Genomic DNA, 13,601 nt, shown 5'->3' with positions numbered 1-13,601 from the left:
AAAAGAAAATCAGAATCTAAACTGACTGTAATTGAAGTACTGACTATTGTAAAGGAGATGAATGAAGTGGAGGTGGGTTCTTTAGAGAGTAGAATGCGTAAATTGCATAGAAATAAAATTTGTAAGGACAGCACATGCTGAATAATCGGTAAGAGGAGTAACTTTTAAGGGATTCAGGAATTGGTCAAGTTCCATAATTTGTGACTGAATGATTTTTGAAATAATGGAAAACGTTACTATGGTTTATTTTTTGTGCTAAAGTATGTCTACTTGAGTCATTGTCTAAAATGTGGGGATTTAATAAAAGTGTTTAAAAAATAAAAGGATTCAAAGCTGTTTCACAGCAGTGCGAGTTCTAACACAGCAGATTTTGCCAAGTTATCCTTCATTTCTAACACAGCAGATTTTGCCAAGTTATCCTTCATTTCTAACACAGCAGATTTTGCCAAGTTATCCTTCATCAAATGGTCAGATTGAGAGTTATTGCAGACCGAGATGACATTATGAACAAATCTGTTCAGTCAAAGTAGGGTTTAGTTTGCACTTCGGCACCACCACTTCAGCCCGGAGGATTTTACCCTCCTTAGTTGTTGATAGAGAGGAGAGTGAAAAAGTTGACAGCATCTTCTGCTCTACTTCATCCAGAACAAATGCAAATGTTCAAGCTGCCAACAAAAAACAGATTCTGTTCTGAAAGATCAGCCAAGTCATTACCATTACTAAGACCAGGATAGATGGCATAAAGCCCAACTAAGAAACCATTAGAGCAGCAGGATGCTGCTGCTGTTATCATGCTTGATACAAATAGGTCCTTTATTGTCCAAATCAAATATGGGACACTTAAAATAGATAGCTCTTTGCTTTTAAAATGTAGCAGACTGCTTGCAATGTTTTATACCACACATGGAGCACTACAGTGGTTCAGGTCTGAGTGCAGTTGATGCACTGAAAAGTGATGGGGCCTATTATTGTCCGCTAACACTTTGCGCCAGGGGCAGCTCTTCTTTCAGCTCACCCTAGGCATGCCATTGCTGTACCCATCACAACTAGTGAAAAGCATTTAAGGGCTGTTCAACTTAAGAAGTGTTACAGATTCCCAGAACTGAGACTGTTCCAGAGTATGACAGTTCTTGATTGAGGCTGTGTTTCATTTAATCCCTCAGTTACCAGATCTGATGATGGAAGTCTATGAGATATCCAGATGATCATCTACCAGGTGCATCTTCAGAGCCCCTCCTGACTATTACATAATTTCATAGTGAATGTAAGCTGTCTAGGTATTGTCGAATTATTTAAAAAAATAGCTAAATGTATGTATGTGATGTGACATCTCTAGTCTGTAGTATGATTTCGTATAGCATGATTGTCCTTTTTAATACAAATATTAAACATAAGGGGAGGGACGTAATGTATAGTGCAGTGGGTTTTTAATATTCCATAAGACTTAAGAACATGCAAGATGTCATGTGATTGTCTTGATTAGGCTCTTTGCTGTCATCTTAGTAAGTGGTATGGTTGCTTACTTGCCACGTTCTATGAGTCCTTGTAGTTACTTTTGCAGTAGGTGCCTATGAACTAAACTTGAATCCCTGTTCTCTTCATGTACAAGACTGCATTTAACCAATGAACTCAAAAATAAGACTGTGAAGGTAGGTTCAAGGGAAAAGTTTAAATGCCTCACATATAGACAGCGTTGCACATGAATCATAGCAGTTGTGCAGGTGCTGGAGAAGCAAGAATTCAGGCCAAGTGAGATGGGCAACATAGCGCCAAGGAAAGAGACACAATGGAGTTAAGAGGTGAACTAAGAATTTGCTAAAAATTGTATGTGGGAGCAAATCAGCATATTGTTGGATTTATTTCTGTATTAAATTTTGAAAAAAAAGTGTTAATCATTTCTTTATTTTCTACATTTTTTAAACAGGAAGCTTAGATGCACTGGTGAAACAACAGTTCGTGCTCAAAGAAGCAGTGGTGTACAAGGTCAAAATTCATTTTAAGGTAATTGATATCGGTTTCTTTAAAGAATATTGTATATTAAAGAAATGGAAGATAAGTGAAACAAACTTGGTTGATTCCCATGAAAGTAGTTTTAATAAAGGGTTCTTAAGTTAAATTCCAAAGACATGCATCTGGAGCATTTCTCCCCGGGCCTCCGCTGAAAACAGGCTCTGTGGAACCTAGTCGGACATTCCCGGTCAACAAATGTTAAATAAATAAATAAATAAATAAATACTGTTATTTGGGATTGTTTTAAGTGTTAAGATCATGGGAAAATGCAGTTTGTCTTTCTGGTTAATGGAGTTCTGAGCATGTTATCAGTGTACTACATTAATCTTACTGCCCCCAACTTAAATGTTCAATTTCTATCTACTCCTGTATTACTTGTCTTCGAATTAAGGAAGCCTGCAGGTCATTAAATCCTCTGTTGGCTTTTGTGTAGGGAAATTTTTTTCTAAAACCGATCCCCGCCACATAACACGCTGCCAGCTCAACTAGGAAAAATAAATAGACTCAGTTTCAGAAGTAATTAATGCAGTTATTATATACTCAATGTCTACATGCTTCCTAGCAAATGGCTGAGTATAGTCTTTTTCCTAGTGTCTTACTCGTAGATAGTATACCTCCTGTATAACTGTACCCTAACCACTGAATGCTTACTGTTATAATGGCTTACTTCTTGTACTACCCCTCTGTAAATCTGCATTGTTTACACATTAATTCAGGCCTGATGGAGACCGTGGAAACATTTCCATATTTGTAAAGGACTGCATTACCTCATGACAGATTCCCAGAGGTGCACAAACTGAACTCATTCAGTTATGATGCACTGTGAACGAAGTAAACTATCAACTTGTAGCGTGCTTGTTACAGGATAATCTTCGTCACCCAATGATTTAATAATTTGTAAAGGTACTTGAGGAACTACCTATTACCAAAAATGCTTTTATAGTAAGAGATTTTTACGATGCCTCAATGAATTGGAGTACCTATACCTCCAAAGTCAGGTATTCTCAGAGATTTGTAAATATAATAAATAAAAAAATTCCCCTGGAACAATTAACAGACTAACTGGAGGAGCACATAATATTCTTGACCTAGTCTTAACTAATCAACTTCTGTGAGAAAAATCACGCAAACAATATACAACTAAATAGTAAATTAAATATAGTAAAGTTGTTACTCTGACCGTACAAGGTGTGAAAGTCACACAAAAGCTGAAACTCCTTTACATCACGAGAGCAGTAGCTTCCGCTCGTTATCACTTGTACCACCTCTCTAGTTTCTCCATCAATGGTCAACTCTGACCTTAAACTTGTTACATTCTCTTTCAAAATCTCTAAACCCCCTGCAGTCAATAATTTTGGATGTAAGGATGTCAGCTGGGCTCTGCTTTCTATGGTGGGTTGTCCAAATTCACTAGTAACATCACCTAACTTGATACCAACATGGCTCTTATTTATACAAAGGGTTTTATTTTTTCGTGGAGAAGTGCCTAGACATGGCTGTCCCTAATAGAGGAAAATATAATGAGAAATTTAATAACAATCCATCCTGGTGTTCCTCCAACTTAAACTCTGTTACAAGAGAAAAACAACTTCTTTAGGTTATACAACAGATTTAAAACTCTTCATTTTAAGTATTGCATCAGTAATATCCCTAAGGAGCTAAACGCTATTATCAGAGGTAGTAGGACAAGTCATGAATTTAATTAACTTCTGAAATCAAGGTTTGTACGTCTTTCTCTATTTACATTAAGAAACTAAGAAATACCACCCATCAGTGTTCTGAACTTATTCAAAATGGCTCAGTCCCAGCAGACTTTGCAAATGTATTAGCAGACCAATTTAATACAAACTTTGCCCCTGAAGCAACTATCTTAATTCCACAGATTCCTGAATCCCTTATATCTTCTAATATCACAGAGGACCAGGAAAAGAAGGTCCTATTTAAGACCAAAAATACTACTACTACTATCTTGGGGTCTGATAATTTACTGAGATACCCAATAGGTAGCACCAAACATGCACTTGTGGAACCCCACCTTTATAAATTGTTTAAACTGAACTTAGCTGCAGAATTTGTCCCTACAGTATGGAAGACTGCAGTGGTGATGCCCCTATACACGGGCAACCCTACCATAGACGTGGGAAGCTATAAACCCATTAGACTTATTAGTCTGACTTGCAAAGCCGTGAAACACATCGTATTTGACCTCATAAAATATGATATCAAAAAAACAGAGTTTATCTAAACTATCCTGTCTTGGTTTGTGATTTATTAATCTTTACTGTTAAAAAGAGGTGTGACTGCAAGGGATAATGAGCACAAGCTACTGCTGTCGTGATGTAAAGGAATTTCAGCTTTTGTATGACTTTCACAACTTATACGGTCAGAGTAACAACTTTACTATATTTAATTTAACATTTAGTTGTATATTGTATTGTTTATGTGATTTTTCTTGTAGAAGTAGATTTGAGTTCCCTGAATTCTGTGGTAACTGATTTTGATTATTCTATGATTAGTCTCTTCTTTTAGAATTTTTTATTCATTTGCAGCTAAATATGGAGTCCTTAAATGTTGCTAAAGCACAAATATCTAGTATAGTGTAATAAATGCTATGTATATTTAAAGGTGACACCTGATAACACTGGTGATCTGTATTTCTCGTGTCAAAAGTTGGATGGTTTGCTTACAATTATTAGTAATACATCTAGAACAAATTAAACATGTTTAGGAAAGGATGTGTCTGTTGCCTGTAATGGTCACGCAACCCCTATGAAACAAGATAATGCCACTGACAACTTTGGAATTCTGGATACAAGTATTCAGCAGTCTGAGGATTCAGGCCATTTAGAAGGAAGTAAAAGAAAGGAAGGAAGAAATTCACAACAGATAGCAAGGAAGAAACAAAAGAGAATACATAATAAAAAGGACACTGCTTTATGTAACACACAGAGTGCAGGGAATGATAATATTTTCCTATCAAAAAACCTTCATTCTACTGAAAAAGGCGTCATATTTCCAAAAGAGAAGGTAGTTGGGATGTACCTTACAAGACACCTACAACAGCTGGAAAGACCACAGAAGTACCTCACCAAGAGGATTACTGGCCTCAAAACATATGCCCTATGCAGCCCAACTGAATAAACTCCAGCTGTACTCTGTTGCATACCGCTTACTCAGAGGCAATCTCTGCCTGACATACAAGGCCATGTCCAACCCAGAATTGATGGACATGCTCCACCTAAAAAAAAAATCCCCAAGAGCCACATGCTCTAGGGATGTAAACCTCACCACAACGATAAATAGCACGTGCTGGAGGGATAGATTCCTGTCCCAGAGACTCCCCATGCTTTGGAACAGGATTCCAATCTACATTAGGCAGAGCCCCTCACTAACACTCTTCAAGAGAAACTTGAGTGGATGGGAAATGGAAAATTTACCCCGGGGATCACTGCAGTGGCTTTACTGGACCGAGGCACAGGGAATTAATGGCTCTGCTGGACCGAGGTACAGGGAACTAATCTAAGGGAGTGGCAGAAGCCAACACATTCTGGCTAGGCTTCTAGATGCCCTCGGGCAGATAGCCTAGTACTTACCTATGAACCTATAGTAAAATGAGGCAAAGGGCAGGTGAAAAGGAAGAAATCAAAATTGAATGTGGAAGGATTGAAGAACATTGCTGTAAGAAAAAGAGGAGAAAGACAGACGTTGACAATGTGGCTGAAGCTGTAGTTGTACAAATCCAGCTGGATGAGAATTGTATGCTTGCAATGACATAAACAATGCAAACAGTAGGATTAATAAGACTATGGTGATGAAGATCATTCCTTTGTAACATTTGCTAGAGCAGATGTTACTGAATTAGAAATTGGATTATTCAGATCTGGTCAGAAAAGATATTCTTGTAATTAGAGGTTAATTACTAGAGAAACTGATACTTGCATTTACAGAGAAGGTAATGAACATCGAATAGTGTTATGCTTGCCAGGAGCAAAAATAGAGGATGTGAAGTATGGATCTGTTTTATTCATGTTGGTACAAATGATCTCATCTGTAAGGAGACTGTGACTGGTAGTAGGGAACAACCAGCCCTCTTAGATAGCACGGCTTGCACAGGGGTTAGGACGTAGTTTTCACAAATCACATATAGAAAGGAGACTCATGTCACCATGAATGAAAAGATTTTTGGGGGGTAGATAACTACATGAAAAAAATGTCCTGTTTTGAAAAAATGTCAATGTGTAGAGCATTTGAACCTAATTTTAGGGACATGTGTACAGACAGGATGGTGTACACTTGTCAAGGCCAGGGAAGATAATTTTTGCAGCAGATATTTTGCAATATTTGACAACCATAAGGCAGGATTTTTGCCAGATCAAAAATTTAACAGTTCACAGATAGCAATATTTGATGCACTTTGGTTGTTAACGCTAGGAACATTAATAATAAGAGTTTTTTTATTGGAAAATGTGCTATGTTCCCATAAGATTGATGTTTTTATTTATGAAATATGTCTAAAGAACAATGACTGGAAATTAGCTCTGTCAGGTTATAAATTTTTTGCTGGAATGTCTGTTACAGTAAAAATAATTAGGTTGTGGTGTCATGGTAGCGGTTGAAGATACTTATGAGACCTGTAGTTATTACATGTTCAGTGATAACATCAGTGCTATAGATTGTGTAACTGTGGTAATAAAGACAGCTATGGAACATGTAGCAATTGTTGGCGTGTATAGTCCTCCAAAGTAAAGTGTTGATGGCCTACGGGAATTCATACATTTCTTGTGTGAAATATGAGGGAAGAATAATAGTGGCTAGTGACTTAAGTTTACCAGAAACAGACTGGAATAATATTAATTCAACAACATTAGTAAGAAAATTATTCACAACATATGATGTTAAGTTGTCTCTCTCGCCTTCATTCTTGCTGGTTGGATTCAGAGCTGATCTTCGGCTCCGACTTGGCCATTTTCTAAAGCTCGAGAGCTGTTTACTGGCTCGAGGCCTCCCTATATCCCACAATGCCTGGCGCTAGATCCCCAGATCTCGTTTGCCACTTCAGCTACGAGGTTGCGCTTTACTGGCTCAGGTCGTATTTAACTTGTTTTGTGATACTTAGTTGTTAAAATTTAGTATATATTTAAAGCTTTTTTAGTAGTGTATTACTGTTAGATTGGTTTTAGTACCCTCTTTATCTTTAATCCCTGTGTTTTCTTCCTTTTAGGAAACTCATTTTTGCTTAGAGAGTCCCCCCCCCCCCCATCTCCCTTAAAGTAGCCGTTTTAATTAGAGGCTAACCCCTTCCCTTTTATAAACCCTTTTTCCAGTAGGAAGTAGTGTTTAGCCTTTGTAGTTAAAGATAAATTTCTTGTTTATTTTTCTAGTATTGTTACTTTTTGTGTGAAGGTGTGGGACTAGTGTGAGTGTGTGTGTTTCTTTACACTAGTCTAGTATACTTCCATTTGTATCCCTTTTTCTTGAGCATGTCAAAGGATACCAAGGTATCAGGGTTCAAGAAGTGTGACTCATGCTGTCAGAAAATGTCTCTGACAGATGGTCACACTTCGTGTTTGTTTGGGCGCCCTACACCTGCAGGACTCTTGCTCGGTATGTCATGCCTTTAGTCCGAGAGTCCTGCAGGAGCGTAGGAACAAGTTGATTCTTAGAGGATTATTAAAACCTGAGGGGTCTCCGGTGAAGCCTCAGCCAGCGAAAACCCCTAAGCCCACCAAGCCGTCGACTCTCAGTATGGAGCCGTCGCCAGGTGGAGTGTCTCCTTCCATTTCGGTTCTGGCCGGAACCGAAGTATCTGAATCTCACTCGGCTCCGACCTTGGTGTCAGAACTGTCAGGGAGCCATAAGCGATCTAGGTCTCCATCCCTACAGTCAATTCGCTTGGCTCCGGGGACGCTTTTACTACAATCTGAACGGAGCCATTGGTCCCACTCTTCTCGGTCCTCGAGGCTATTCAGTCATGACTTGGAGAGGGTGGTTAGTAGACTCCTCAAATCGCAGGCCCTGGCTAAAATGTTAACTAGCCCTCCTCATCAGGCTGTGGCTGTTCCTGTTTCTGAAGTAGTTCCTCCTCCGACTCCTCCTGTCAGTTCGGAGCTGGAGTTTGTTGGGGCTCGGATCTTGGAAACGGCGCTGATGCTTCCTCTTTCGGCTCCGTCATCTGCTCCGATTTCTTCAATGGTTCTGTCCTTGGAGGAATCTGGGTGCCGAGACTCCCTCGTCGGCTCCGAGGGGGTGAGTGGCATCGGACCCTTGTCTGACCCCGTTCTCCCTCTCGGAGCCTCGGCGCAGGTAAGCTCGGCTCCTACATCGGCCTCGGAGCCATCCCTTTCTGTGCCGGGGAGGATTCCCATCTTTTCGGAGCGGGGACCCTCTTCTTTGCCGGACAGGGGCGCCTTCGAGGTCATGAGGAGCGTGCTGACTTCTGAGTCTGCACCTCGATCAGCCCCTTCGGCTCCTCCCCCCAGGGTGCCTGCTTCGGTAGTTGCCCCTCCTCCAGACCCCAAGCGAGGGGATCAAACGCTTCAGGTCACCACACTGGGTGTATCTTCCTCTTCCGAGGCCTCCCCTGAAATTTCAGAGGAGCCCCCTCAAAAGAGGAAATGTAAGAGGAAACATGTTGACTCCCTCGAGTCTGTCACATCAGTTACCGACTTGGAGGATTCAGAAGGGTCCCCAAGATCCCTCTCTGAAGATGTCTCTCTCAGACATCCTTGAGATCCTTAGGCAGAGGGGGAACTGGACTGCCCTTAACCCTTCTGAGGACGAGTCTGTGTTCCTGGACGTGTTTGGTTCTCGCCCCTCCACCTCCTGGGTGTCTCCGCCTTTCGATCCATTGATGGAAGTAGGGGCTCAGAAGGCGTGGTCAGCCCCGGACACACTGCAACCAACCCCCTGCAGGCCCACTAAGTTTATTACGGCCCCTCAAGATAGAGTTTTTGACAAAGGGTGTCCCCGTTGATGCCATGGTGGTAGCAGCGGACATGAAAAAGGAGTTGGCTGACACTTCTGTACCTGTCCATCCCCCTAATAAAGGTTCTAGGACGATGGACAGATACAGGAAGCGGATGTTTTCTTCAGCGACCTTCTCCATGCGGTCGCTGAATTACTTGTGCCATTTCACCCGTCTCTAGAGGGATCTCCTCAAGGAGCTAGGAGATAATCTTCAAGATCCATCAACTGTGGGGGCTCGAGACAAGATTAACTCCCAGCTGACGACTCTTAATTCAATCGTCAACTCCTCCATGCGGTTCATTTCGTAGGCGGCTGATGGGGCGAGTAGGGCTGCAGGCACAGGCGTGGCTTTGAGAAGACATACCTGTATGCAGTTATGTAACTTTGCTGATATCTTCAAGGCGTCTTTCACCAATACCCCTTTCGATGGTTCGGCTCTGTTTGGACCACAAGTGAAAGATACCCTTACCAGGTGTGAGCAGGAAGGCAAGACTCTCTCTGCCGTGGGAGTCTGTTTTTCCACTCCCTCTAGACCATACCCTAAAGGTCAGAAGAGTGGAAAGATGTGGTTCCGGAAACCCGTGCCTGACACACATGGCGAGTTTCCCTCCAGAGGCAGAGGAGGGAACAACAACAGACGCCGCCCGCAGAGCAGAGGGGGTCCGCAGAATCAGGGCAGTAGAGAATCTTTCTCTGGCAAGCCCTTCCAGCACCCCTGAGGGGCTGCCCTGCTGTCCGCCTTCGGAGGCAGTCGGGGGAAGATTGTCTCTGTACCCAGAAGCCTGGCATCTCATCACACGAGACAGATGGGTACGGTCTATCATATCCGGAGGTTACAAAATCCCTTTTGTTCACACCCCCTTAAAAGCAAACAAGCCCATCCCAGATGTTCCACCTGGTCTAAGAGAACAGGCTGTACAAGAAATTTCAAAACTGCTAAAAAAACGGGCCATCCAATAAGTCCCAGCAGACCAGCAAGGATCCGGAATTTACTCAAAGTTCTTTTTGGTACCAAAAAAGCCAGGGGACTGGAGACCCATTTTGGATCTCAGCAGACTAAACAGGTCTGTTCAAAGAACGAAGTTCCAGATGGTCACGCTTCAGTCCATTCTACCCTTTTTGGGTCAGGACAATTGGATGTGCTCCATAGATCTTCAGGATGCGTACTACAGTATCAAAATGGACAGGCGTTTCAGAAGGTTTCTCCGCTTCCGGGTGGGAGCCAGTCATTACCAGTTCAGAGCCCTGCCCTTTGGTCTCACCACAGCCCCCAGGGTGTTCACCAAATGTATGGCAGTAGTTACCGCTCACCTGAGACGGCAAGGATTCCAGGTGTTTCCATAACTAGACGACTGGCTCCTTACTGCTACCACCAGACATCAGTTGTTGAGAGCCAGGGATTATACCATCCAAACATGCGCCAACCTAGGTATCCCAGTAAATTTCGAAAAGTCTGCATTGTCGCCTTCTCAGTCTTTAACCTTTATAGGCGCAAGATTAAATATGAAAGATCTGTCCGCAAAATTTCCAATAGACAGTGTGGCAGACATTCGCCGACATGTACGGGTATTATTAGGATGCAGAAAGATTCAGGCCAGATTCATCCTAAAAACCTTGGGTCTCATGGCAGCAGCGATCATATTAGTTCCTCTGGCTCGCTTTCACATGAGGATTCTCCAGTGGATGCTTTTTACCCAGTGGTCCTTTCAACAACTTCCTATGTCTCACAAGATAATAATCACACAGTCATGCAAAGACCACTTGGCTTGGCGGATGGTCTCCCCATCAGTACTCCAGGGCAGACCATTTGTCCTTCCTCCTCCAGTTGCCACGGTGACCACAGATGCCTCCCTGATTGGGTGGTGGGGGGCATTTTCAGGGCAAGACTGTCCAGGGCACCTGGCAACCCCACGAGTACCACTTGCACATAAATGTCTTGGAGATGAGGGTGGTGCTTTTAGCGTTGCAAGCTCTTCAGAACTCTCTACCCACTGGGACCATTGCAATTCAGACAGACAATATGTCTGTAGTGTGGTACATCAACAAGCAGGGCGGAACCAAGTCCTATCCCTTATGTCAAGAAGCACTCAGACTATGGCAGTGGGCGATCTCCTCTCAACGGTTTCTGACAGCAACGCACATCCCTGGGAAGTCCAACGTCATAGCGGACAGGCTAAGCAGAGCTATTCTCATGCCTCACGAGTGGTCTCTCAATCAGACAGTAGCAGACAAAATCTTCCGCAAATGGGGTCAGCCTTGTTGTGACCTTTTCGCAACTCCTCTCAACAGCAAGTGCGACAGTTTCATCACTCTCTTCCCTCTTCCTGGACACTCCCCCAGAGATGCTGTAGTTCACGATTGGCCCCAGGGACTTCTGTATGCATTCCCACCCTTTCCCCTAATTCCCAAACTAATTCAGAAAGCTACCGTGCTGGGGTGCAGGATGATCCTCATTGCCCCCTACTGGCCTCGACAAATCTGGTTCCCGTTCCTGCATCGTCACCTTCTAGAGCAGCCTAGGAATCTGGACCCGGTTCCGGACCTCTTGATCCATCAGTCGGGCAGGCTGCATCAATCTCTTCAGTCTCTCAACCTCACTGCTTGGTTGCTCCACTTCCAACCTTAGCTAGGCTTCCCAGTATTTCCCATTCAGTGCGTGAGATTATCCTTTCTTCGCACAAACCTACAACCAGGAAGACTTATGCTAGTAAGTAGAAACGTTTCTCTTTCTGGGCAAAGGCTAGAAATATAGATCCTTTTACGGACCCTGTCCATAACGTCCTAGACTTTTTAGCAGAACTTTTTCAAGCGGGCTCCTCTTCAGCCACCATTAGAGTTCAATAAGAGGGTAATCTCAAATTTCCATACGGGCCTGTCAGAAACCAGCATCATGTCCCATAAGCTTTGCAAAGCCTTTCTTAAATGAACAATCTTGCTCAGGCCTCCAGTGAGAGATCCCCCGCCTCCGTGGGACTTGAATTTGATCCTAGCTTCCTTGATACTGCCTCCTTTTGAACCGGCAGCTTCCTGTTCCTTGAAATTGCTTTCTTGGAAAACCCTCTTTTTGGTGGCCATTACTTCAGCGAGGAGAGTTTAAGAACTTCAAGCCCTATGTGTTCGTCCTCCTTACCTAATTTTCCATAAGGATAGGGTTTCACTCAGGACTAATACTTCGTTCCTTCCTAAGGTCCCCTCCGAAAATAATTTGAATCAATCCATTGATCTACCAGTCTTTTTTCCAAATTATTCCAACAAAGCTGAACACAAATTACACCAGTTGGACGTTCATAGGCAATTACGTTTCTATTTGCATAGGACTGAGCAAATAAGGAAATCAGACCAACTCTTCCTGTCCTATGCGAAGGGCAAGCAGGGTTGACCAGTGTCTAAAGTAACCTTATCCAGGTGGTTGTCCTCTATTATTACCCTTATTTATCAGTTGAGGAATAAAGAACTCCCTGCTAAACCTAAAGGCCACTCTACTAGGGTTTTAGCTACATTGGTAGCCTTTCAAGCAAGACTACCAATGGAAGCCATTTGTGCGGCGGCCACATGGGCCACCCCTCATACTTCATTTCACATTATAAATTGGATGTGGCCTCTAGGAGTAGAGCTAATTTTGGTTCCACTGTGCTCAAGAGTCTGTTCCGATGAGCCACCCAGGACTAAGGTGCTAGGGATGCTGTCCCAACCAGCAAGAATGAAGGCGAGAGAGACAACTTAACATTAAGAAGTTATGTACCTACCATAACGTTCCATGTTAGTTGTCTTCTTCTCTTCTTAAGGCCCCACCCTCCACCCCCCTAGCCTAGATAGACCAAGAAGAGTCCTCCTACGAGTCTTGTCACTGGCTGAGTCTTACCCGATTTATGTCCTCTACCTTTCTTTAGCTCTATAGCTGAAGTCTTGCTATTTGGACAGTTGTCCTTTTGTATTGTTATGGTGTTAGGTCTTCCAAACGAGATCTGGGGATCTAGCGCCAGGCATTGTGGGATATAGGGAGGCCTCGAGCCAGTAAATAGCTCTCGAGCTTTAGAAAATGTCCGAGTCGGAGCCAAAGATCAGCTCCGAACCCAACCAGCAAGAAAGAAGGCGAGAAGAAGACAACTAACATGGAACGTTATGGTAGGTACATAACTTCTTATTCAGGAACAACTGCTTCAGATCATTAAAAAAAACTTCCAGAAATGAAACATACTACACATTGTTTGTGTTCCTAAAGAAATCACTGTTACTTCATGTCACGTTTTACCACCATTGATGTGCAGTGATCATGGGGTTATAAAGGTTAATTTGTTCATAGATAATTCGTCCAAACTGAAATCTAAACCACTGCACAAAAGATTATAACATATTATACGGAAGCCAAATAGTCACTATGTAAAACTAATTGGAGTGATGCGTTCAGTGGAAAAACTGCAGGGGGAATGTGGAAAGTTTAGAAAGAGAAATTGTTTGAATGCAAAAAGTCAAAAAATGTTTAATGTCAAGAGGATATGTTTCCATAAGAATGACATACTTGATTAAGGTGAGAGACAAAAAAAATATAAGAAATGGAAAAAAAGTCAAACTAAAACTTTGAAAACTGAAATAAAACAAGCTGGACAAACAAACTAAGCACAATG

The 13,601-nt window shown here is 42.5% G+C and overlaps 1 protein-coding gene across 3 annotated transcripts in view; it reads left to right on the top strand.

Moving 5' to 3' along the window:
- The window catches only part of LOC122816609 (rho GDP-dissociation inhibitor 1-like), a 2,167,530-nt gene that overhangs the window by 2,057,317 nt on the left and 96,612 nt on the right, over positions 1-13,601 (top strand). For all 3 annotated transcript variants that reach the window (XM_044089512.1, XM_044089511.1, XM_044089513.1), the window contains one exon: positions 1,925-2,001. In XM_044089512.1, the coding sequence (XP_043945447.1) occupies positions 1,925-2,001 (77 nt within the window). The remainder of the gene's footprint in view (positions 1-1,924; positions 2,002-13,601) is intronic.

The sequence above is a fragment of the Protopterus annectens genome, chromosome 12.part0 (assembly GCF_019279795.1).
Source record: "Protopterus annectens isolate FY-2018-M chromosome 12.part0, PAN1.0, whole genome shotgun sequence".
Taxonomy (NCBI): Eukaryota; Metazoa; Chordata; order Ceratodontiformes; family Protopteridae; genus Protopterus; species Protopterus annectens.
Note: the sequence above shows the minus strand (reverse complement) of the source record. Positions and strands in the feature narration are given on the sequence as shown.